Genomic DNA, 27,612 nt, shown 5'->3' on the forward strand with positions numbered 1-27,612 from the left:
TAAGGGTTAGCTTTGCCATAAACAAAATTGAAACATACTAAAAACACGCAATATGCAAATAAATGAGAAATTATTCTAGAGAATAGATTGAATGGGTAGTCTACGAGAAAATGAAGAATTTAGACATTTCGTATATTTACACTGTACCTGAACGCAGCACCGTAATCTGTATTCTTCACCAGGCGTCTCCGCGGCCATGGTAACACTTCATAGTTGTGCTCGGATTCAAAAGGACAGCGCAAACATATGTGTTTCACGCAGGTATGACGTGCAATTTCTTATTGCTTTTGTGCTCAGCTAACCCAACAGACGTCTCTCAGTCTCGGTTGCTGCCGTTGTTCGTTTGTACATTCGACGAGAAGGGGCTTTTTTAATTATTTAGAAGCACAGGGTTTGTTGTGTTCGTGGCCTGGATGCGACTCTATTAGCAAGAGCTAGCCAGATTGCAATGTTTTTGGACTCAATGAAGAGGATATGAGGCGAGTGGACGGATCATGTCGGCTAACAGGTGCATTGGCGTGATTTTGAAAATGCTTTGGTTTACGTTCAAGCTTGAAAATAGATAAAATAGTCAACATAATAGGATTAGAAATTAGTTAAATATATGAAAGCAGAGTTCTTGCATCGAATTTAATGACAGAATGGGTGCGGGTTGGGAGGGCTAAGATGCCACCCCCACATTCAAGACATTTCTTTGAATAATTACTAAGAGGAAATTAAATTTAAATGGAAAAAATATATATTTTATACGTAATTGTAGCATGTATTTTTACATGAGCATGATAAATACAGTTCACCTTTGTGGACAGCTAACCTTTAACCTTTTGTTGGCTAATTGACTTTATTTGGTCATGTAAAGAAAAGTAGCAATTCTTCTTCTTCTTTTTTTTTTTTTTAAATAATTAATTACAAATATTTTTTTTTTTGTTCATTCATTCATTACATTCATTCATACTGTTAACCCTTAGATGCATAAGTGGGTCAAAAATGACCATGTGAGGTTGTTTTCTTGAAATATCTTCGGAATGAAAAATTGTTATCAATTCATATTCCAGGTATTCCTCAAAAAACATGTTTTTGATATAATGCCATTCAAATTTTCGATGAACTTTTTATACATTTGAAGAAATTGTCATTTTTGTATTACTACCCTTAGCTTCCACAAGTGGGTCAAAAATGACCCACATGCATTTTCTATGGAATCCAATGGGAATCTTTCATTCTTATCAACTTTGGCTGTCAGGAATAAATTTACCGTGGACCACACAGACTAGGTATGTAAAAAGTGACATCCCTTAAGGAGATTATTTTACACAGCAAGAGCTGATACGTGTACTATAACTATTATGTCCATACAGTATTTTGTGTGTGTGTCTTTCATGACTCTTCTTATTATGATTTATCAACAAATTAATCTACTTCATAAGTAGCTAGCTAATAAGGCTAGGTTCATACTGCAGGACCTAATGCACAATTCCGATTTTTTTGTCATATCTGTTTTTTTTTGGCGTATCCGCTCAGACTGCCTTTGTCCATTGAGTCTGTTCAAGTATCACATATGCGCTCTAATTCGCAGTCTGAGATGCGCTAGGCAAACTGGCCCGCATGCGCAGGAGCATTGGAGCACAGAGAAAACAAGGCATTGTCAGGCTTATCCTCAACCCATTTTTTTATGACTGTTGTCAAGCCCTCTCCTTCCTCAAAAGCCGCCTTCAAGCTAGGCGCTAATGCACAGCTGCACCGCTACCGTAGCACCCGGTCTCGCTCACTCTTTCCTGATGTTAATTGCTGCATGAATTCCAATTTGGGTGACTTGACAGTTCGGACCGCAGCCACATTCGTGGAAAAATGTGGCCTGGATGGGATTTTAACTACATATGAAGTGATCTTGATCGAATTTGAAATGGTCCACTTTCATGTGACTTTTCCTGTTCAGTCGAGTCGGAAAAGCACGAAAAAATCAGAGTCGAACCTAGCCTCGGTTAGCTAACATGACTGTATGTGGGCCTATATATAGTGTGGGTGCGTGTGTCTTTATTTATACAGCTACATATTGATCTATTGAAAACACAACTCTTATGTTTCCTTATCCAAAATGTCATTGCTGCTAGATTTACAGCTGAAATGGTCCTACAGATGTTGGATGATGGAGAGGCAGTGACGGGGTTGGACTCAAGTGTCCAAAATTTCTGATGATCAGGACCCAGACTATTGTCCAGGTGGCAGTGGCAGTTGTCCACCTTGAAATCCAACTGAACAGGATCAATCTGACTCATAAGATTCCACTTATGTGTCCTCTGAAGAAGAAAGTGTCCAAATCATGGCCAACAGAATGAGTTGGTAGGGCTCTTACTAGAGTGAATTACCTCCCACCCAGGGCAGAACACAGAACCACAATATCCTCAGAAATTGGCCAGTGCCTCCACAAGGGCTTTGTACCGCTGTCTCACCAAAAAGATGCATGAGAGCTCTTCATCATTGATGATAAAATACAAGGAAGGATAAAGTCTCTTGCTGTTATTTATTTATTTATTTTTTTTTTAAAATCAAAAAATGTTCATTGCATCACAAAGATATTTCAAGCATGAAATCATTCTTGTGTGGCCGTAAATATAATACTAATTAATATACAAATGATTATTCTTCACCAAAATGGCCTAAAAACACATTGGTTCTAATATGGGCCTTTTTGACCCACTTATGGAAGAGTGTAGGGTCCAGTAACTTGTGCATCTAAGGGTTAAAAATTAATTTGCAAATTAAAAAAATGCTAATGAAAGCTTAATTCATGAAATTAAAATGAACTTGACACCTCAAGTAACTCTACAAAGTTGATTTTTTTTTTCATAGTACACTCATTGCATGGCATGACATTTTATAATGTAGGACAGGTCGTAAAAGCTCATCTTTCAGTGCCATTGACGGCGCTCGACGTCCAATCCACATACGTTCATTCGCCAAAATGGAAATGTCAAAATGGAATGGACGTCTAGCACCATCAATGATAGAGATAGTAGGGACCCGATCGGATCACGTGATCGGAAAACCATTTTACAGAGGATCGGAATCGGGGTTTTAAAGCAACACTAGTAACTTTTCAGTTTTTCAAAATTGCAGACCTGCACGAGGCTGGGAAAACTGAATCTGCAATAGGTAAAACGCTTGGTGTAAAGAAATCAACTGTGGGAGCAATTATTAGCAATTGGAAGACATACAAGACCACTGATAATCTCCCTTGATCTGGGGCTCCATGCAAGATCTCACCCTGTGGCGTCAAAAAGATAACAAGAACGGTGAGCAAAAATCCCAGAACCACACGGGGGGACCTAGTGAATGACCTACAGAGAGCTGGGACCACAGTAACAAAGGCTACTATCAGTAACACAATGCGCCGCCAGGGACTCAAATCCTGCACTGCCAGACGTGTCCCCATGCTGAAGAAAGTACACGTCCAGGCCCGTCTGCGGTTCGCTAGAGAGCATTCGGATGATCCAGAAGAGGACTGGGAGAATGTGTGACTTTTGGAACTTTTTGGTAGAAACACAGGTTCTCGTGTTTGGAGGAGAAAGAATACTGAATTGCAGCCGAAGAACACCATACCCTCTGTGAAGCATGGGGGTGGAAACATCATGCTTTGGGGCAGTTTTTCTGCAAAGGGACCAGGACGACTGATCTGTGTAAAGGAAAGAATGAATGAGGCCATGTATCGAGAGATTTGGAGTGAAAATCTCCTTCCATCAGCGAGGGCATTGAAGATGAGACGTGGCTGGGTCTTTCAGCATGACAATGATCCCAAACACACAGCCAAGGCAACAAAGTAGTGGCTTCGTAAGAAGCATTTCAAGGTCCTGGAGTGGCCTAGCCAGTCTCCAGATCGCAACCTCATAGAAAATCTGTGGAGGGAGTTAAAAGTCCGTGTTGCCCAACGACAGCCCCAAAACATCACTGCTCGAGAGGAGATCTGCATGGAGGAATGGGCCAAAATACCAGCGTGTGATAAGCTTGTGAAGAGTTACAGAAAACGTTTGGCCTCCGTTATTGCCAACAAAGGCTACATAACAAAGTATTGAGTTGAACTTTTGGTATTGACCAAATACTTATTTTCCACCATGATTTGCAAATGATTTCTTTAAAAATCAAACAATGTGATTTTTGTTTTTTTTTCCACATTCTGTCTCTCATGGTTGAGGTTTACCCATGTTGACTATTACAGGCCTCTCTAATATTTTCAAGTGGGAGAACTTGCACAATTAGTGGTTGACTAAATACTTATTTGCCCCACTGTAGAAACAACCCAACAACAATAGCATGAGCTTTAGGTCACTTCCGAATCGGCCATTGTTGGCCTTCATGTCACAATTACATAGTCCTGGAACTTTGTGTTGAGGAAACTACTGATTTCTGCTATTTGCAGCTAACTAGTGCACTCCATTTAACGTCGTTTCCTTTAAGACACAGTTCTGCACAATACATCAATCATGCTAAAACTGCCACTTGTCTTAATCTTACTCTGGTTTTTGTTATGTAGCTGTCATGCATCATGAATTTGTCCGAGATCTATGACAACGCCAAAAAGGGTCGAGAGTATGCATTGCTGGGCAACTACGACTCATCCAGTGTTTACTACCAGGGCGTCCTGCAACAGATCAACAAACACTGCCAGAACCTCAGGGACCCAGCGCTTAAAGTCAGGTGGCAACAGGTAGGCGCTTACCTTCACATTCACGTTACAAATCGGCTATTCCGACTTGTCTGTTTTGCCAGGTGAGAGAGGAGCTGACCGAGGAATGGGAACAGGTAAAGAGTATTTTGGTCGTGCTGGAAGCCTTCAAGACGGAGAAGCCGGTGACCGTGCCCGTTCCTCATTTTGGGGGAGGCGGCGAGGACCCGGCAGCGTGGCCGCCTCCCACTCCTGTGGAACACAGGTGAGCACTGTGGAAAAAGTCTGCTTCCGTCACGATTGGTTGTTTTACGAAGGGCGCTTTTACAAACCCTAGGATCGATTCGTTTGAACGCTAAAAACAGTTAATTTAATTGCACCAAAGTAACTTGACCAAAATACAACTTTCTGTTAATTAAAAAAAAAAAAAGTGACGTTTTTTTAAATCGTAAATATTTAGCCCAAAACGTGAAGTTTTAATTAAAGATGTCCCGATCGATCGGCAGGGTCCGATCACGTAATTTTCAAAGTATCGGGATCGGCAAAGAAATATCGGACTTGCCTTTTTTAAAAATATATGTATATTTTATAGGGCTCTCTAACGATTAAAAATTTTAATCGAGTTAATTACAGCTTAAAAATTAATTAATCGTAATTAATCGCAATTAATCGCAATTCAAACCATCTATTAAATATGCCATATATTTCTGTAAATTATTGTTGGAATGGAAAGATAAGACACAATATGGATATATATATACATTCAACATACGGTACATAAGGACTGAATTTGTTTATTATAACAATAAATCAACAGGATGGCATTAACATTATTAACATTCTGTTAAAGCGATCCATGGATAGAAAGGCTTGTAGTTCTTAAAAGATAAATGTTAGTACAAATTATAGAAATTTCATATTAAAACCCCTCTTAATGTTTTCGTTGTAAAAAAATTTGTTAAATTTTCAATCAAAAAATAAACTAGTAGCCCGCCATTGTTGATGTCAATAATTACTTACACAATGCTCATGGGTGCTGAAGCCTATAAAATCAGTCGCACCCAAGCGCCAGCAGAGGGCGGCAAAACTCCATAAAACACAATTAACTAGTAGGCATTTCACTGTACTGTCATTTAAATCTGTCTGGGCATGTGCTATAATTGCGTCAAATATTTTAACGTGATTAATTAAAAAAATTAATTACCGCCCGTTAACGCGATCATTTTGACAGCCCTAATTTTTTAATTAAATCGTTTTCTAATTGTATTTAACGTTACAGACAAAATGTCTTACATTCATCCAGAGTCTTTAGTTTTGGCTTAAAGTAGGGCGATCAAATTTATCGCGTAAACGGCGGTAATTAATTTATTTTAAATTAATCACGTTAAAATACTTAATGCGATTAACGCATGCGCTGCACGACCCACTCACGCATTGGTCAATCTTTAATGGCGCCGTTTTACCTATATATAAAGCTAACAGGCAGCGTAAAATGAGTAGAGAGAATTTTGGCAGTCTTTGGAGTCTCTATTTAATTGGCTAACGCCTTAAAATCCCTCTCTCGACAATTAGTAATATCGTGGGAAACAATGTGGGGCAGAACGGTAGTGGTTGATCTTTTCCTTAACACCCTATGTTACTTCCCCACGCAGAGAAGATATATCAATTGGTGCCACTATGCACAGTCATGGTTGCACTTCCCATCATGCATTTGGGCAGAACAGTTAAATGGCTACAGTATCATTTACTGAAAGCTCAACAAATACACTAGATGGCAATATTTAGTCACAATATACAAAATCACATTTATCCTTTAAGAATTACAAGTCTTTCTATCCGTGGATCCCTCTCACCGAAAGAATGTTAAAAATGTAAATCCCATCTTGAGGATTTATTGTCATAATAAACAAATACAATACCTATGTACTGTATGTTGAATGTATATATTCGTCCGAGTTTTATTCATTTTTTTCTTAATGCATTGCCAAAATGTATATGATCGGGAAAAATTATCGGGAATGATTGGAATTGAATCGGGAGCGAAAAAAAAAGCAATCGGATCGGGAAATATCGGGATCGACAGATACTCAAACTCAAGCGATCGGGATTGGATCGGGAGCAAAAAAACATGATCGGAACAACCCTAGTTTTAATGTTTTTTTTTTTACATCTGCACTGCTGCAATGCATGCTCAGAAGCATGTCATTTTGTACGGCAACAGTGTTGACAGCAGGTGGCAGCAGAGGTTGTCTCTCCTAAGGGAGGTGAGTTATTATATTGAGCAGTGATGTCCAAATGAAGCGTCTTGATGTAATGAAGCTTTGCAGATTCAAAGATTCATTGTGATTCATTTGTTCTATGGCACTGTCAAGTGGTCATGAAGCCCCTAAGCCAAACAGTGTTGAGAATTCTATGGCAATTTTTTTTAAAGAAAATGGTACAAATGTGCTTTAGTGCTGCAACGATTAATCGATTAAGTCGACTAATTCGATTTGAAAAAAAGTTTCGAATCAAATTTTACAGCTTCGAGGATTCGTCTAATTAGAGTGGTGTCGTAATGGTTTGTTTAGAAAGTGTTGCATTTAGTTTTGTTGATTTGGGTGGACACACTGCCCTCTAGTGGTAACAGTGAATATGCCAGAACTCCTCTAACATAGCTGAATCCAGCTGCTCCCTGTTAAAATCAACATAAGGTATGTTTTTGTTTGAGCTAATATGTTTGTTTTTGCAATCGTAATTTAACCCTTTCATGCATGACCCATGATATACTGAGTTTAAAAAATGTTACTAAGTGTTTTTATGTGTTTTTAGACGTAAAAATAAGAACTGATTTGGTTCTGTTTTTATACACCAAATTTTCAAGGAGTTATGAACATGTCCACATTGGTGGACAGCATGCATTTGTGGATTTTAACTAAAATATTAAGAAAAATCAACAAAGATCAAGTTATATAACTTTCAATGTTTATTGAATTATGCAAACACTATAAATACTTTTCAAAATATTTTGCTCCCTTCAATACACCATTCTGGGCTTTTTTTTCACAGAAAAATGAACTACAATTGCAAAACTAAGCAACCTTCAGTGCTTCAATTGACAAAACGAGACAAACAGCAGTGCTTCAATTGACAAAACTAAAGCTGCAGTGCTTCAACTGACAAACTACACAAACTATAGTGCATCAACTGACAACCTCACAAGGTTAGGGCTAGGCCACAGGTGAGGTGCTACAACCCTGCTACAATGCTGCATGCTTATGTACTTCCAGTACTACATCAGTTCACCATCTTGTGTGAAAATTTGCCATGCACCCAGGGCACACAGCCACATTGCAACACATGCAGCTGTACTTCGGGGAAAGGCAGAAGACCACCCTCCTCCATTCCAGAGAATCTGAGAAGATGCCAGGCATTCACAACGGTTACATCGAGGAAGTGGAAGAACATTCTGATGTACCAGCGTTTGTTCTTGCGTCTGTGGGGATACATTGCCACCATTTGGTCCATCAGGTCAACCCCTCCCATATAATCATTGTAGACTTTCACTGCAAATGGCCTGTCAATGGTGATGATCTTCTTATCTTTCTTGGACCATCTCTGTGCAACATCCGTCGGGTGCTTGCCAAGACAGGAAGAGGCCATGTGAATAAGTGAAGTGTCAAGCCAACGTGTGACAGTGACATCTTCACCATTGGTGACAACAGAGATAGCTCCTCTTCCTTCTTCTTTGAGTTCTGTTGCACTCCTGAGTTTCGTTTGTGCCCCCTGAAGCCTGTTGACCCGGCATGTGCCAGTGCCATAGATGCCCTGTTCCTTCAAAACAGTAATCAGTGGAATGCCACAAAAATAGTTATCAAAAAACACCTTGTGGTTCTTGAATTGGATGTCATCACAGAGGCGCAAGATGACGTCTGCAGCCATTCCCAATTCGCTGACTGCACCTGTGCTGGCTGCACCCCTGTACACTTCAAAGCGGTACATGTATCCTGAAGCCCCTGATCTTACCCAAATTTTCACACCCCAGGGTTTTGGTTTTTTGGGGATGTATTGCTTGATAGACAGTTTGCCTTTGAAGGGCATGATCATCTCATCTATGGCTTGAAACTCCTCAGGATCCACAGCAGAGAGGAAATTTGCTTGAAGAGTATCTAGCACTGGTTTTATTCGAAACAGTTTATCGTGTCCTGGATCCGCTGAGGAGGTGTCTGTAAAGTGAAGGTATCGGAGAATGTCCTCAAAACGGTTCACTGCCATGGCATCAGCAATCAAAGGTAAACGGAGTCCCTGTTCAGATGACCAATAAGTCCGTCTCCGTGGGTAGCGGATGTAGGACATGACTAAGTTTATCCCGAGGAACGTCTTCATTTCTTCTGCTGTCGCATTCAGGTTCTCCCTTCCCTTCTGGAGGGCATAGAGGTTGGTGTGGTATGTCATATCATCTATGAGTTCTTCTGGGAAGAGGTGCAAGAAGAATTCCAGGGGCTCAGTTGCGTTAACATTTAGACTACACTTTCCCAAGAAGTCAGGTAACACACCCTCACATGAATTGTCCTTTACTTTCCAGATGTATCGGTTTTGTTGTGTTTTCTTTGTTGTGGCAAGTGGTGCTGGTGCGTCAACAGGTCTCTCTTCTTTCAAATCAGGATCTGCTGCTATCTCATCAGGGCTTTCGTCCCCCACATCCTCTGTATCCGGTCCTTCCTCCTCAGATGCACTTTCACATTGATCTAGAGTTTTTTTACTTGGCAACCACTCTTCATCACTGCTGTCACTGTACTGTGAATTTTCCGACTCAGAAGGCAGTTCCTCCACAATTCTGAAGGCCTGGCTGGGCCTGGCACGCCCAGCACTAGCCTGTAAAATGTGAATTGTGCTTGTTACTCATAATGAATGATGCATCTTACATACATTTTGATATATACAATGCATCTTACAATCTAATAGCATAAAATGTTGATTTATACAAAAGAAAAGTACTTCAGATAAAGTATTGTCAAGAGTGATATACTGTTCATTAATTGCATGTAATTGCATGCAGTCCACTTAGGTGGACATCTGAAAAAATGCACTTTCCTCCCAATCTAAAATCAATACTTGGAAATTTTCACAACTCTGGTGATTATTAGGTGTAACTTGATGTAAAAATATTTTTTTTTACCTGCAGGTGTCTCCTACTGTAGAAGGATTGAGCAGATATCCCAGAGGTGCTAGGCATGTTTTCATTTCTGGCAGCCATCTTGAATGTTGACACAATTATTCTGCAGTTACAATGGTTGACCACACAAAGCAGTGTTTGGTGGATTCTCAGGCGTCCACTTTAGAGGCTTATAAGCAACACTGCCATCAAAACCTATTCTTATAATTGAAAATGACGTTTTAAAAGCTGTCTACTGCAGTGACCGTCATGCGTGAAAGGGTTAATTTAGAAGTATATTTAGAATTTTTTGTGTTTGAATGATATGTTAAGAGCTCTGTTAAAAAAAAAAAAGAAAAAAAAGATAGCTTTTATGCTAACAGATTTTTGCTATGCAAGTGGATGCAAGTAAGCTTCCTGACTTAACTGTAACTGTTTGAAATACATAAAACTTGTTAACTTTTCATAAAGGTTCTGTGTATAAAACGTGAAAATTTCTCACTACACAAATCAGACAAAGTTCCTGTTCATTCAAATAAAAAAAGTGCTACTGACTAAAACTGTTTACTACCGTGCAAAGCGCTGATATAAATTGTGTCAATAATTTATTTCTTTTCTTTAAATAAACTAAACATCAAAATCAAACGAGGAGGCAGACAGTAATGGATGTTTTCTTTATCAAACAGTTGTTTATAAGTTCAATCCAAATCCATTTTCAAAGCACACTCTCTTGTATGACAATTTACAGTTTGAATTGGAGTTTGTGTGAAAAGGAGACTGTCATATGAATGGTTTTATGTGTGTGGTTTCTTTAATAAAAAGAAATGAGACAGCTTTACTATCTAACAATTACTCAAGTGCTAATATGCTTCTCTAAAACACAATACAAATGGACTCTTAATACACTGATTAGCAGAGGTGTGCGCAATTTCCGATTCTTAGATTATTCGCGATTTGGCCGTGGAACATTTGAGAACGATTCACAAACATCAACATTCCGATTTTAAATATGCCAAGTAAAGCAGAACTAAAACACAGCGCGGTCTTCAGGACGCAATTAGGAACGGCCCGAAAGTAGCTAGATAAAAAAACAATAATGCCTGACTGCAGCCGACAGCCGCTACAAACTACACCCACATAATGCTACAGTAGATATCACATGTATATAAAACTAGATGCGAAATGACAGACTCGCTGCCGCAAGTGAATAGCTGAAATCTTAAAGCAGTAGACTTCTCTGGAAGGCTGTTGTAGTGAACCCTCCGAGCGAACCTAATTAACTTTTGATCTAAAATACTCCTAAATCGGCAAAGTCTCGACTTGAATCTATCTTTGAATGATGAAAAAGTTTTAAAACTTTCACATGTCGAAAGCAGACAGAACGGAAATTATGGAATAACGGGAGCAATTTTAACAACTTTAACGGTTGATTCACAACATTAAATTGAATGTAGTTTAAAGCTGCTGTTTTGAACTGTTAACTCGATACTGAAATAGTAGTTTATTTAGGCCTGAGAGGATTTTTGTACAATTTTGAAACTAATGTATGAAACATTAAAAACTGTAATACCGGTAGGTGGGGGGCGCATCAATAATCGATTTATAATCAAATCGTAGCTTCTGAATCGTAATCGAATCGTTAGTTGCCCCAAGATTCCCACCTCTACAGATTAGCATAATCGCTAACTAGCCTAGCGCTCCGTGCTAAGTAGTTACGTATCATCAACAAAGAATACTCATCTGACGGAGTCACACTGCATCTAAAACAAAATACAATTGAACTCTCGACACTTTGTAAAATGATTGATTCAGCAACCCAACCTGAGTATAGCAGTGAACTCTCTCTCTCTTGCTCTAATCAGTGGGGCACAGGCGCAGCCTCACATCACGCACTAACAAAGACTCAAATGGGACTACTCATAGCTGCCAGCAAAAATCGATTATTAAATTAGTTGGCATCTAATTTATTAATGGATTTTAATGAGTAGTTGTTGTATCCTTAATATACACTACAGTGGGGCAAATAAGTATTTAGTCAACCACTAATTGTGCAAGTTCTCCCACTTGAAAATATTAGAGAGGCCTGTAATTGTCAACATGGGTAAACCTCAACCATGAGAGACAGAATGTGGAAGAAAAAAAAACAGAAAATCGCATTGTTTGTTTTTTCAAGAATTTATTTGCAAATCATGGTGGAAAATAAGTATTTCGTCAATACTTAAAAGTTCATCTCAATACTTTGTTATGTACCATTTTTTGGCTATAATCGAGGCCAAACGTTTTCTGTAACTCTTCACAAGCTTTTCACACACTGTTGCTGGTATTTTGGCCCATTCCTCCATGCAGATCTCCTCTAGAGCAGTGATGTTTTGGGGCTGTCATTAAGCAACACTGACTTTCAACTCCTCCACAGATTTTCTATGGGATTGAGATAAGGAGACTGGCTAGGCCACTCCAGGACCTTGAAATGCTTCTTACGAAGCCGCTGCTTTGTTGCCCTGGCTGTGTGTTTGGGATCATTGACATGCTGAAAGACCCAGACACGTCTCATCTTCAATGCCCTTGCTGATTGAAGGAGATTTTCACTCAAAATCTCTCGATAGATGGCTCCATTCATTCTTTCCTTTACACAGATCAGTCGTCCTGGTCCCTTTGCAGAAAAACAGCCCCAAAGCATGATGTTTCCACCCCCATGCTTCACAGTGGGTATGGTCTTCTTCGAATGCAATTCAGTATTCTTTCTCCTCCAAACACGAGAACCTGTGTTTCTAGCAAAAAGTTCTTTTTTGGTTTCATCTGACCATAACACATTATCACAGTCCTCTTCTGGATCATCCAAATGCTCTCTACCGAACCGCAGACGGGCCTGGACGTGTACTTTCTTCAGCAGGGGGACACATCTGGCAGTGCAGGATTTGAGTCCCTGGCGGCGCATTGTGTTACTGATAGTAGCCTTTGTTACTGTGGTCCCAGCTGTCTGTAGGTCATCCACTAGGTCCCCACGTGTGGTTCTGGGATTTTCGCTCACCGTTCTTGTTATCATTTTGACGCCACGGGGTGAGATCTTGCACGGAGCCCCAGATCGAGGGAGATTATCAGCGGTCTGGTATGTTTTCCATTTTCTAATCATTGCTCCCACAGTTGATTTCTTTACACCAAGCGTTTTACCTACTGGAGATTCAGTCTTCCCAGCCTGGTGCAGGTCTACAATTTTGTCTCTGGTGTCCTTCGACAGCTCTTTGGTCTTGGCCATAGTGGAGTTTGGAGTGTGACTGACTGAGATTGTGGACAAGTGTCTTTTATACAGATGAGTTAAAACAGGTGCCATTAATACAGGTAACGAGTGGAGCCTCGTTAGGCCTCGTTAGAAGAAGTTAGACCTCTTTGACAGCCAGAAATCTTGCTTGTTTGTAGGTGACCAAATACTTATTTTCCAATCTAATTTGGAAACAAATTCTTTAAAAATCAAACAATGTGATTTTTTTTTTTTTCTTCCACATTCTGTCTCTCATGGTTGAGGTTAACCCATGTTGACAATTACAGGCCTCTCAAATCTTTTCAAGTAGGAGAACTTGCACAATTGGTGGTTGACTAAATACTTATTTGCCCCACTGTATGTATACTTCTGTTGTTGAGGTTACTGTACTTTTCGGAATTATTTCAGAGAAGAGAGAGGAAAAAAGCCATCATTAATGGCTATCTGAGTCATTAACTTTTGCATAGAGGCAGTTGGAACCTAGACAGTATCCGCTAGGGGTGGAAACCTCTTGGTACCTCACGATACGATTTTCGATTCAAAGCTCACGATAACAATAACTATCTCACCACATGGCAATACAACGATTATCGATACAGTGGTTAGGAAATCATTCTAGGATATTCTACGAAACAACTAATACACAGAACAAAAGCTATCTTCATCCTTCTACTGTAAGTTTATTACTAGTACATGTCCAATCCATTTGAACTGGGAGGGTGGCAGCGAAGAAAGCCCTCCATTTTCAAGCAGGCCCCTCCCACTTCTATGGACATCAGTGACAGGCAATGCCAGGCAACGAGGTAAATTTGGGCTATTTTAAGTCTTTTGATTTTCAGTCACTTCTTGCTGATTTTGGGGCATTTCTGGGTCACGTACTGTTGATTTTGGGGCATTTTATGGGTTACTTCCTGTTGATTTTGGGTTACAAAACAGGACTTGACCCGGGAATGAATATACAGTGACTCAAACTCAGCAGGAAGCGACCTGTAAATGCCCCGAAAATCAGAAAGAATGACTGCGAATGCCCTTCCGAGTCTAATGGATTGGACGTCATGCGCCGTCAATGGCAGCCATAGAGTTAACTGTGACACTGTTATGGTGGAAGATTTTGATAGCAACTTTTAAACATTGAAACCTTTTTAAAATGTTATCTCGATTCTATGCATGAACTGATCGATAACATTTTGGGATGCAAAGTATCACGATATAGCACCATTTTGATATTTTGTCTCACCCCTTGTATGAACATTGTTAAAGGACAGCGACTTCCACTTTGTAGGAACCCTGTCGTGGGGAAACGTCCCAACAGTGGTGTGAAACATCAGAAGAAAGACTCACCTGGTCTTCAGCATCGAGGGGAAGGGCAAGAAGGTCGCGGACAGGCCAAATATAAAGCCAGAGAAGGCCGGAACATGAAATCTCAAGACGATGTTAGTTTAGATGTAATCGTCAAGAAAAATCTAGGACCCGAACTGGTGTTGCTCCTCTAAATCTTGTCCTTTTTTTTAATTATCAAGGGAAAGAAAGGTGAAAAGGAGAAGAAATTTGATGGTGGTGGACATGACAGCGACCTGGTTGAATCGTTAGAGCGAGACATTGTGTCTCGCAACCTGAATGTTTACTGGTACGAAAACACCCGCTCGTACACATTGCAGCGTTAGCTTTCCCCTCATATTGCTAACTCATGAAGTCTTCGGAAAGGAACGACATAGCCGATCTGGAGGATGCGAAGAAGCTGCTAAGAGAAGCTGTGGTGCTACCCATGTGGATGCCTGACTTCTTCAAGGGCATTCGACGGCCCTGGAAGGTAAGATTACAGTGAACGGTGAAATTGAAAGGATTCATGATAGCTATTTCATTAACGTGTGATGCACTGAAGTAGCCATAAATCAACAGAAAGGATTTTTTTATTAACTAAAGCAAACAACGACATAGTTCTTATTGGCTTTCAGCAAATGATGAAAATATGAAATATGGCTTGCCATAAACCTCCTAATGATATTGACGGGACACATTCCCCAGACACTGCGCCACGCCTTCAAGTAGGGGGCTGTACCACACTCCGCTTCAGTCGGTCGCAGTTATTCTCAAACACATGCAGCGATCCAACGCCGGATTTAGGTTGAAAAAGTACAAAACCTGTACCGCATTCAAACAGGAAGGTTTATGTCAGGAGAGATTTGTTCCAGGATTCAAGGTAATTATTATATTTTTCGTACCATTCATGCATTTTGAAATGTTGTGAAAAAATCAATGCGAGAAATTAACCGCTGCGGCATTGGCGTCAGAATTCGCAATATTTACATAAAATAAATGCTAACTACCCTATTTTTTTGCTTTTAACCAAGAATCGAGACTGTTTTACGTTCATATCTATAAAGAATTCAGGGATTTAAGCATTTATTCACAAGAATTTTCAACGGAAAAAGCTTTTCGTGGTGATAAGGCGGCGCCACAGTTGCTTAAAGACCATAAGCACATTTGACATATTTACGTAAAATAAATGCTAACTGCCCATTTTTTTCGCTTTTAACCAAGAATCGAGACTGTTTTACGTCCATACCTATCAAGAATTCTGGGATTTAACCATTTATTCACGAAAATTTTCAACGTAAAAAGCTTTTCGTGATGATAAGGCAGCTCCACAGTGGCTTAAAGACTAGCAGCACATTCATCATATTTACGTAAAATAAATGCTAACTGCCCAGTTTTTTTGCTTTTAACCAAGAATCAAGACTGTTTTACGCCCATTTCTATAAAGAATTCATGGATATAAGCATTTATTTACAGTGTATCACAAAAGTGAGTACACTCCTCGCATTTCTGCAGATATTTAACTATATCTTTTCATGGGACAACATTGACAAAATGACACTTTGACACAATGAAAAGTAGTCTGTGTGCAGCTTATATAATAGAGTTCATTTATTTTCCCCTCAAAATAACTCAAAATATAGCCATTAATATCTAAACCCCTGGCAACAAAAGTGAGTACACTGCATGGGAACTACGTACATCCCTAAATGCCCAAATTGAGTACTGTTTGTCATTTTCCCTCCAAAATGTCATGTGACTTGTTACATGAGTGCTGTCAGCATTGCTGCAGAGATTGAAGAGGTGGGGGGTCAGCCTGTTAGTGCTCAGACCATACGCCGCACTCCACATTAAATTGGTGTGCATGGCTGTCACACCAGGAGGAAGCCTTTTCTGAAGACAGTACACAAGAAAGCCCGCAAACAGTTTGCTGAAGACATGTCAACAAAGCACATGGATTACTGCAGTGGCCTATACTACGAACCGAGTTCAACCTCCCCAGAAGTAATCCAGTTTACCATCGGGTAACCGGAGTTGACAAAACCTGGTTGTCTAGTTTGTGGTCAATCGGTACTACGACGCTGATTATGAGGTTGATTAGTCGAACCTGTGTCAACCCAGTCAGAGTTACTGCGCGTTCACATAAAAGGGGGCGGTGACCAGAGTCAAACACTACTTGTGACGATGGCACGGGCACCTTACTTCACGGAGGAGGAATGCGCGATGATCATGCGGAATTATGAGGAATTAAAATCCACCCTCACCGCGAAATCCAACACCGCTTCGGCGAGTAGAGCGCAACGGGTCTGTTGACAGCGAATTTACAGATCGTGTGATTTGTGAATGCGTCAATATGCCAGTTTACTTATGTCCATGAAAAGAAATAAAGCCTGCTGTCAGGACAATAAAATAAGATTTGGTACATTAACAGTAAGAAATAATTGTCACGCATCACCACACGAAACAGGATGATTGTATGTTTAGTCCCCTTGACTGTACGAATACGTATGTTCTTTTTTTTTAGTTTGGGCCTAAAAAATCCAGCCCGACCCGACCCGAGTCCGATCAATAAACTTGATTTGCAGGCCCGAGCCCGACAACTTCCCCCCCCCCCCCCAAAAAAATTATGTTATATTTGTGAGGACTCAGCAGAAGAAGGAAATGCGGGGATGCCATGCGTTGTTGCGTAAATAAAAGCCCGTCTTATGTAACGATTTTTCACAGTTAAACAAGACTGTAAGATGCATATTCAATAAACATTTATATCTTTTATATTTGTGCGTCTGTCCTATCAGTGGATTTGACATTTAATTTAATCTCCTCCAGTTGGCAGAAAAAAACGCAAGTTTTCTCAATGTTTAAATAGTCTACATATTTCTATGATTATTATAAATGCATCAATTTGAAGCGTTTCCATACCCCACTCCGAATCGCACGGCATACAGTGTTCTTACGCAGATATTCAGCATCACCGATGGAATACATATATTGTCCCTGGCGAAAGAGCGCACGGACAGGCACACACAATCTTCGTGGTTGTGAGGGCCTGACTCGGCGGGTTACATTAGTGACGTCTGCCTAGATCAGTTGGCACAGGTAAAGAATTCCCTCAGCTGAAAATCTTTATCTTTCATGGAGAACATCTTCCGGGTACGCCAGCGGATTCTGGCGGTCCCGAAATACCCGTGCCCTCTGGAGAGAGCCCCTCACAATCCGCGCGCCAATGTCGTATGGGTCGTCCAAGTACGCTGTCATTGTCAGGAGGACACGTCCGCGGAGGAGTGCTGTTTAAATAGAGCGTGGTTAATTGGAATCCTGATGTTAAGCAAGATCTAACTCTGACACGACCAGGTTTGGCGTGTGGCGTGTGTTGCCATGGCAACACTTCTCGGTTCCAACATATCCACCTTTCGTAGTCTCGCATAGCCGCGAACTTACGTCGCACGTGATGAAGTTACTCTCGAAGTTACCCTGCTAAGCCAGAAAATCGGCTTTGTAGTATAGGCCACAGGGGTGTCCAAACTTTTTGCAAAGAGGGCCAAATTTGATGTGGTAAAAATGTGGGGGGCCGACCTTGGCTGACGTCCTTTACGTTGAACAATATATTTAAGCAAATTTTAGCAAGCCATTCTGTTTGTCACATTTGCTTTATTTTTTTTTTTTAATTAATAATTTCAACAATCTCGTAACTACCCTTTGTGGCGTTCTCTATCGACTGTCGGGCTCTTTTGAAATACTGCCGCTGTAAAATGAATCTAGCTTCAAGTTCTCGCCACGCATTTTCCCTGTAATCTTGTCGTACATGTCAGCGTGTCTTGTTTGGTAATATCGCCACACATTGAACTCTTTAAAAACAGCGTCAGTGTCTTTGCAAATGAGGCAGACACAGTTGTTGCGCATTTTAGTGAAGAACTAGAACAATTTCCACATATCCTTGAAACCTCGGCCGTCGCAGTCAACTTTCTGTTTTATGTTGATTGTCGCCGTTTTAGAAAATATGGAGTAAAGGGTCACACTGTTAGGTTTTGTGTTGGTTTTCTCCTAGTGTGACTTGTCCCTGTGATTGCCCATTGATTTCACCTGTTGTAGCTCCTAGTGTATCCTCCAACCTGCATCCTCCTGTGCTCACCTGCTCCTCGTTGTGTCGTTACCCCTCGTCTCTGTGTGTATATCAGCTCCCAGTTTCTTTTCACTCCTTGTTGCGTCATTGTCCATGTCAACGTCGATGTCGAAGTCCTGTCCAAGCCCTCGTGTATTAGTTCCTCCGATAAAGTAAGTTTTTTTTTAACCTTGCATTTTTGATCCCCAGTATTTTTGGTTGTACTTTGTGCTTTTGTTAGTTATTATCAAAATGTTTTTTGAGTTCACCGCCACCGCCACAGGGTAATGTTGCTTAGAGTGCTGCTGCCTTTTAGTGGGTAAATTAGGAGCATCATTTAGTGTGTAAGCTACTTCATGTGCTGGTAGCAGTACTGCTGACCAATTTATTAAGAATATGAAGTAGCTTACACATTAAATGTTGCTCCTCATTTACCCACTAAAATGCAGCAGTACTCTAAGCAACATTACCCGGTGTGACCCTTGACTTCCAGTTTCCTAAAACGGCAACAATCAATTAAAAAAAAAAAAAGTTAACTGCGACGGTCGACGCTTCAACGATGGGTGGAAATTGGACTATTTTTTCACTAAAATACGCAACAACTGTGTCTGCCTCATTTGCAAAGAGGCAGTCACTGTTTTTAAAGAGTTCAATGTGAGGCGATTTGACCAAACAAGACACGCTGACATGTACGACAAGATTACAGGGAAGATACGCAGCGAGAAACTGAAGCAACTTGAAGCTAGTTTAATTTAGCAGCAGGAAGATCCCGAGAGTTGAAAGAGAACGCCACAAAGGCTTGTTGCGAGATTGTTGAAATTATTAATTAAAAAAATAATAATAATAAAGCAAATGTGACACACAGAATGGCTAGCTAAAATTTGCTTAAATATATTGTTCTACGTAAAGGAGCCAAGTTCGGCCCCCCACATTTTTACCACACCAAATCTGGCCCCCTTTGCAAAACGTTTGGACACCCCTGAGCTAAGGGGTCAAAACCATTGCTGTTTTCGTCAATGCTGACATCAACAAAAATATTTCATTGGCGAGCAATTTTTTCATGATGATCATGAGCTAAAAACATAACGACAAACAAAAACACAACAAAGGCCAGTTTATGTCTGATGAGACGATAATGCAACGTAGTTTCTGTCTTGTGTTCACAATACGTGATATTTTCTTCTTGTACGTGTAGTTAGTCATCCTGCATCGTAGCATTGCTTGGGCTGTGTCACTCATGTGACATGTTCTGCTCGAGCCCACCCTCCCGCCGGTGTTTAGGATGTGCATCAAGCTAAGCTGTGCTCCAGGCTTGCTTGTTTTGAAACTGTTGAGGTGGTTGCAGATAATTGCGATGGTGCGATAATTTATTTAATAAATTATTGCGATATGCGATATTATTGCACCCCCCCAATTAGAAAAAAAAATTACAATAACACTGTGAGAATACAGTATATATTAATAGATCATGTACACCCATTTAAATGCAATAAATGTTTACTCTTAAATTCAAAAATACTTTTTAGGAAAAGACAACAATATTACTACTGCACAGAAACAAAGAAGAAATAAAATGTGTTTTTTAAGAAAAATAAAATTCCTCTTAATAATTTAAGCATCTAGGCAAATGAAAACGTTTCCCCTCATAGCTTCTGCTATGGCGTTTAATGTGTAATACAGTGGTACCTCTACATACGGAGTTAATTCGTTCAGGGAGCTTGTTTGTAAGTCGAAATGGTCTTATGTCAAGCAGGATTTTCCCATAAGAATACATTATAATTCCAATAATTCGCTCCACAGCCCAAAAACCCACACTACATCCTAAATAAATACTGCTGTTACAATTGCAAATAGCAATTACAAAAAGCAAAACAAATAAAATATGAATAAAAATCAGAATAACAATAATATAATAATAGCAATAATAACAATAATACAGTACAGTACCTAGTGATGGCCAAATGAAGCCTTATGAAGCAATGAAGCTTTGCAGCCAATTGGTTTGCACATGTAGCAAAGCTTCATTGTGCTTCATTTACTCTATGGCGCCATCAAGTGGTCTACAAGCCCAAGAGGTCAACATTGTTAAGAATTCAATGGTTATTTGATTATGAGAAAGATATGAATGTGCTTATGTTAGTAATTTAGTATGTGAACAAAATAACAAAACAAAAATAACAAAACAAGTACTAAGGATAATTTGTTATTCATTTTTGTTGAGAAATAATAGCTTTCCCACAGTGGCTGGCTTTAAACGGTTTCTTTTTTTTGGACAATATTTCACCAGCTTTAGAAAATATTCTTCTTTCACAAGGCACAGATGAAGCTGGGGTGCTGATAAATGTGAGTGTCAGTTTTTATAAATTTGGGTAGGTATTCTTTTGTGCCTCCCAGTACACTAATGGATTGTTCATTCTGTTGATGTTTGGTTCAGATAGGTACACACACTCACATTTATATTAATGTAGTTCTTCTCCCTTACCTTATTGAAAGCAATCAAATGAAAATGTTCCCATACAGGGGAGGATCGCTTTTTTTTTTGCGCAATTTCCATCGCAAGCAAAGGACAAGGCTCGAAAAAAGATTGCACTGGTTGCACTGTTGCGCACAGATCATGTAACAAGTACAAAATGCACAAAATGTGAGATAACAGGCGATCGCCATTGCGTTTTGCAACCAATTTATACCGTAGTCTGTAGCCTACTGTGTTTGCAATGCGCGCCGAACGTCGGATCACTTCCGAAGCATACATCAGCTTCAGCCGGCCGGCGAGGCTTCTCACGCCATCATTTCCGGGTTCTGCCGAAATGACGCGCGCCTCGCTACAAGCCTCGTGGAAACACCCCTCCCATTACTCGACACAAGCTTCGGAACCTCGGCCCATTTCGTCCCATCACTAACAGTACCTGTAATTATGTAACGAATCGGCTTCTAATGTGGCGGACTTTTTTTTTTAGTGTACCTGAACGCACCGCGGGGCTGACGGTGAGCAGGAGAGCGCTATTTTACTTTCTGTTTTGATCCTGGCGTCAACAGCAGTGGACACTCGGCGAGTTGATGGAATAAATGATTTGAAACCTGACGAAGCTGGCGATTTCTTAGGCGATGTTACCACAATAAGAACTGTCACCTTAACTTATAAAGACTGGCGAACGGAGGGGGACCGCCGGCCGATATCGGCATTCTACGACCCAGTTCATGGATGCACACTTATAGTTTGCTATCATTAACGTCTTCATTTCAATGGTAAGCGTCACCTTTTCTTTTTTTTTTTTCTCCACCTCCACCTGCACTAAACTTAAACTGCACTAAACTAAAAACAGAACTAAAATGCATTTTGCGTAGTTGGTAACAAGGAAGCCGAACTTTTAAAAGCACGTCAGCAGCACGCGCGCACGCAGGTGCACGCGAGGCGATAAATCGCAGCGGAAAAATTATCGCCTTCATTTTTATTTACCGTGCGATAAATGGAATTATTGCATATTGCGACAGGCTTAGTTGCAGCTCAACGTTGCATTCGTAGGAAGAATTGACGGAGAATAAGTTGTCTTTTAGCCAAAACTTGGCGTGTTTTATTTCTACTGTCATGCGGATACATCCTCTCTCATTGCTGTCTTCACAGGCAATCCCACAAATCAAAGCCATCAAAGTCAAACACAAAGTAATAAATGTAGCACTTTAGACAATTAAGTCCCATCCTGCCATCTTGTGGCGAAAAGATAATATGTCAATAATAACAAGCAATAGGAACATTATTTCAACATCAACTGAGGACACATTTATGAATACAAAACATTTCCTCCACCATTTCTCTCAACAGAAACACATTGTAAGATTTGCTTTATTTCGGCAAGAGCGAATATGCAATGTTTCTTCAGCCTTTAAAGATCTGTGCTGAGTGATCATCGCACACTGAATGTAACTCGTAGCGTTAGCTTAGCATTAGCATTTAGCGTGGCGAGTGTCGTCTTAGTCTCGGACATTTTTTTTACATACAGTTGGGTTTAATTAATTGAAAACATTGTTAGTTTTTTATGTGATAAAATGTGTTTGAACAATTTAAGAGCGTTGCATAAAAAGTTTGCATTTTATTGCAAGCAGACTTTTGCTATGCAAGTTAGCCAATTGTTCTTATGTTGTACTTAGATCCTCATGTCCTTTGTCACAGGGTGTGCTAATGGTCGGACCACCCGGAACAGGCAAGACAATGTTAGCTAAAGCCGTGGCCACAGAATGCGGGACGACTTTCTTCAACATGTCTTCATCCACTCTTACCTCCAAATATAGAGGCGAGTCGGAGAAACTCGTTCGTCTTCTCTTTGAAATGGTAACAATCTGACATGAATGTCTCGAGTTAACCAGAATACCATTAAAAGCAATGTTTGCTGTGATAACCGTCATGTCCGCAGGCTCGCTTCTACGCTCCAACGACCATCTTCATAGATGAGATCGACTCCATCTGCAGCAGAAGAGGAACGTCGAATGAACATGAGGCCAGTCGCAGGGTCAAATCTGAGCTTCTGATTCAAATGGATGGTAAGGAATGTTTTTTTTTCTATACCACAGTCCTTACTGTCTTCTTTTTTTTTTTATTTCTCTAGGCGTGGGTGGGGCGCAGGACAATGACGACCCTTCCAAGATGGTGATGGTCCTCGCCGCAACCAACTTTCCGTGGGACATTGATGAAGCGTTACGCCGACGTCTGGAGAAACGAATTTACATCCCGCTGCCAACAGGTGAACTTGTTAGTCTGGAATATTTATGTGCCAAAAATGGCAAAAGGTTCTTATAAAATATATAAAACGGTGCTGACGACATTAGTTGGTTCTGAAAGTAGTCTACTAACCTTGTACCATAGACTTCACTATCAGTTGACGAGACAGCTCCTAAAGACATTGCGCCACGGCGTCCCGTAGGGGGCCAGGCCAGGCAGAGCGTCGCGGAAGCTTTCACTGCGATAAACTTACAAGAATTTTCAATTTAAAAACTTGAAAAGCTTTTTGTTTTGTGATGGCCGCCATGTTGGATTTTGTATCCATACACAATAACGTAACTTTACATTCAAATAATCAGGTGATTTTCGGCCAGCTGCCTGTTTTTTCTTTGACTGTACAAAAAAATTTTGGCTTTTACGCGTTTTATTTTATGGAACATACAATCTTAAAACGACAAGGGCCAGCTAGCCGGCTAGACGTGCTGAGGCATTAGTGACATCAGAATTCAACCTAAATAAGTTGTGATTATATATAGAAAAATGCTCAATTGGCTTTCGTTGAGTAAAATGAAGGTGATTCTGCACACTTTCCTCAAGTATTAAGTTTCTGATGTGAAAATTGAGTGATTTGCATAAAAAGTAAAAAAAAAAAAAAAAAAAAAAAGTCGTTATTTTGGGCAAAAACGTATATGTTATGATATGTTGAATCTTGCTAGTGATCCCGAAAATATATGGCTGATTATCTCTGAATTTGGTGACTTTTGTGCATCTAGTGTAAAATCTGAGAATTTTATAGTCCTATTAAGTTTTTTTATACTTACAGTAAGGCGCACCCGTCTATAAGCCACCACCCACCTAATTTGACACAAAAACGGCGCTTGTTCATAGGTAAGCCGCTCTGGATTATTAGCTGCAGCTGTCCTCACTGTATTATGGGATATTTACAGCAAAAGATATGAACCGGTCACAGACTTCATAATGATATTGACAGGTCAGATTCGACCTTCACTGCTCCACGCCTTCAAGTAGGGGCCATCTCACAATCCGCTTCAGTTATTAGCAGTCGGTCGCAGCGGCACATGCAGCGATCCAACGCTGGATTTAGGTTGAAAAATTACGAAAGCTGTACAGCATAGAAACATGAAGGATTGTCTCAGGAGTAATTTGTTCTAGGATTCATGGTAATGATTATTTTTTGTTTTTTCACAAGAATTTTTAACGTAAAAAGCTCTTTGTTGTAAGGCTGCCGCCACATTTTCAAATAGACGAGCATCATTCTTCGACATATTTACGTAAAATAAATGCCAACTGCCCGTTTTTTTGCTCTTTAACAAAGAATCGACTGTTTTGCGTCCATATCTATAAAGAATTCAGGGATTTAAGCATTTATTCACAAGAATTTTCAACGAAAAAAGCTCTTTTGTCTGTGATTCCACTCGGTCAGCTTTGACAGCCACGCCAACAATGCAGGCCCGCTATTAATTGGCCCTGCGCCCCGTGTCCCGTCAATATCATTAAGAATTATTTAAACCGGTAACACTTTATTTGACAGCGGCATCATAAGACTGTCATAAAACCAAAGGAACCACTATGAAGCTTTGAACCAGTTGGCTGCAAAGCTTCATTGCTTCAAGAAGCTTCATTCAGCCATTACTGCTCTCTTGGGGGAGGCAGTCAATCTCTGCTGCCACCTGCTGTCAAAACTGTTGTTGTCCAACATGCCGCCTAGCATGCATTGCAGTTCTACAGATGTAAATAACAATAAAAATTCACGTTCTGTGCCAATTATTTCTCCAGTTACTCTTCTAGTTATTTCATTAATTGCTAGTTATGGAATTTGGTAACACTTTTTTTTTAAAGTGGCGCCATAAAACTGTCATTAGACACTCATAACTACGACATGACACTGTCATGCGCATGGATAAATGCTTATAACACATGTCATTTAGTGTTATCCGGCAAATGATCTCACTTTTGAATGGCGGTAAAAGATCCGAGCTGGACATAAATGGAGTTAGTGCCATAATTTGCCGAATGACACTTAATGACATATATCATAAGCATTCATTAATGCCCATGATAATGTCATGATGGTTTTATTGCAGTCTTATGAGGCCACTGTCAAATAATGTTTCCAATTAACCCAAATAAATCAACAAATAATCCGCACTAGAACATAAGCAGCAGGATTCAAAATGAGGGGAAAAAGTAGCGGCTTATAGTTATTTTTTGATGCCGCTGCGCATGGAGCACATCTAAAGGAGATGCAGATTTTGGTTTTGAAAATATTTTAATTTTTTAAAAAATAGGCCCCCTACGGAGCGGCCCCGCATCCCGTTTCCCGTCAAGTTATAGTGAAGTTTATGCTAGTACTGCATTTTACCTTATTCTTTTTAACACCGTGTAGCTGTAGGTCGCGTAGAGCTTCTGAAGATCAACTTACGGGAAGTGGAATTGGCGGCTGACGTGAACCTGGACATTATCGCTGAGAAGACTGAGGGCTACTCAGGCGCTGACATCACCAATGTCTGCAGGTTTGTCTGAAAACAACAGAGAAAGACAAAGACAAATCCCTGCAGCAAATCAGTCATGTCAATCCTTTAGGGACGCATCCATGATGGCCATGCGGCGGAGAATCCAAGGACTGACCCCCGAGGAGATCCGAGCCCTGTCCAAAGAAGAGCTGCAGATGCCCGTCATGATGGAGGACTTAACGCTAACCCTCAAGAAGATCTCCAAGTCGGTCTCCGCTGCAGATCTGGAAAAATACGAAGCCTGGATGTCAGAGTTTGGTTCAGGGTAAAAGAGGAACAATGCCTGACGAAAACTCGAACTCTGATAGCTATTTGCCTGATGAATAAGTAACACTGTTGCACAATTATTCATTTGGTACATTTTTTTAAATAGAGCGATGAATGTTTTGAAGCAGACTCTACTGATTATGTCGTCACGGAATTTGAAAAAAAAAATTTGCAGAATGCAGACGACATCTCGCGTTAAGTTTGTTTAGTAAATGGTCACTTAAAGTCGACCTAGCAATGTTTTGCCTTTTGAGGCTGTAGCAGAGCCACCACAATAGCAGGATGCTGCTAGCATGTCAGGGAATACCACACTGGGATGGAAAATTTTACTTTTATATATGCCTTTGCTGCCAGCAATCTTCTCCCACGCTGTAGGAACCTCTATGTATGCTGTTGAGGTGTGCTCAAATCCAATAAAAGACGCCCTGAGTTATTATTCATGGAATTGTTTGTCAAAACTAAGGTTTAGAGACAGTTCTGTGTACATTCAAGCAGGTAAAATCTTGTTTCATGAATTGAAAAGAACAGAATTTTGATTTTCCAATGTGGAATAGTGGAGAAAATTATCAATGTAAGACAGTCCAAATATTTTATCAATGCTAGTACAACCAGAGCTGTGCTTGAGTCGATTGCTGCCTTCACGTGGTGTTGTAAATATGGTAAGTACCACTTGTCCGGTCGAAAATTGCATGTGAACGGCCCCTAAAAGTCGTGGTTTCTGGAGAACTGGGATTTTATTATAATACCCAAGTTTCTGAGATGGTGGAACTTTTAACTTTTCAAAATGGCGACACGCGAACAAGTTGTGAATGGAGAGAAACTACCGTAATTTTCGGACTATAAGCCACTACTTTTTTTCCTGCGGCTCATAGTGCAATAGGGCTTATTTGTTGATTTATTTGGGTGAATAGGTGACACTTTATTAGACAGCGGCATCATAATATTTCATAATTTTACTGAATATTTTTGACAGATGTCATCAAGTGTCATCTGGCAAATTATGTCACCAACTCCATTCATGTCCAGCTCAGATCTTTTACATCCATTCAAAAGTGAGATAATTTGCCGGATGACACAAAATGACATCCGTTATAAGCATTCATTAATGCTCATGACAGTGTCTTATGGCACCACTGTCAAAGTGTTACCAGATATCATAACTTGTGCTGTCAAAATTATCGCGTTAACGGACGGTAATTAATTTTGTAAAATTAATCACGTTAAAATATTTGACGCAATTAACGCACATGCCCCGCTCTAACAGATTAAAATGTACAGTACAGTGTGATGTCCACTTGTTACTTGTTTTTTGGTGTTTGGCGCCCTCTGCTGGCGCTTAGGTCCAACTGATTTTATGGGTTAGTACCATGAGTGCGCATGGTGTAATTATTGACATCAACAATGGCGAGCTACTAGTTTATTTTTTAATTGAAAATTTTACAAATTTTAATAAAACGAAAACATTAAGAGGGGTTTTGAATTACTAACATTTATCTTTTAAGAACTACAAGTCTTTTTATCCATGGATTGCTTTAAGAGAATGTTAATAATGTTAACGCCATCTTGTTGATTTATTGTTATAATAAACAAATACAGTACTTATGTACCGTATGTTGAATGTATATATATCC

The 27,612-nt window shown here is 40.1% G+C and overlaps 1 protein-coding gene across 2 annotated transcripts; it reads left to right on the forward strand.

Annotated features, from left to right (window-relative positions):
- Positions 1-167: 167 nt before the first annotated feature.
- katnal1 (katanin p60 subunit A-like 1) lies at positions 168-27,447 on the forward strand. Of its 2 annotated transcripts, none has more exons than XM_057852059.1 (11): positions 168-261; positions 4,529-4,702; positions 4,765-4,925; positions 14,333-14,483; positions 14,571-14,677; positions 14,755-14,860; positions 22,635-22,793; positions 22,876-23,002; positions 23,068-23,202; positions 25,588-25,714; positions 25,785-27,446. In XM_057852059.1, the coding sequence occupies exons 1-11, from the start codon at positions 247-249 to the stop codon at positions 25,981-25,983; spliced, it is 1,461 nt and encodes a 486-aa protein (XP_057708042.1). In that variant the 5' UTR covers positions 168-246; the 3' UTR covers positions 25,984-27,446. The 2 variants fall into 2 exon arrangements, with proteins under 2 accessions (XP_057708042.1, XP_057708043.1); XM_057852060.1 differs by lacking the exon at positions 168-261 and adding an exon at positions 286-508 and having other exon boundaries at positions 25,785-27,447.
- Positions 27,448-27,612: the final 165 nt, after the last annotated feature.

Source organism: Corythoichthys intestinalis, chromosome 12 (genome assembly GCF_030265065.1).
Source record: "Corythoichthys intestinalis isolate RoL2023-P3 chromosome 12, ASM3026506v1, whole genome shotgun sequence".
Lineage (NCBI taxonomy): Eukaryota > Metazoa > Chordata > Actinopteri > Syngnathiformes > Syngnathidae > Corythoichthys > Corythoichthys intestinalis.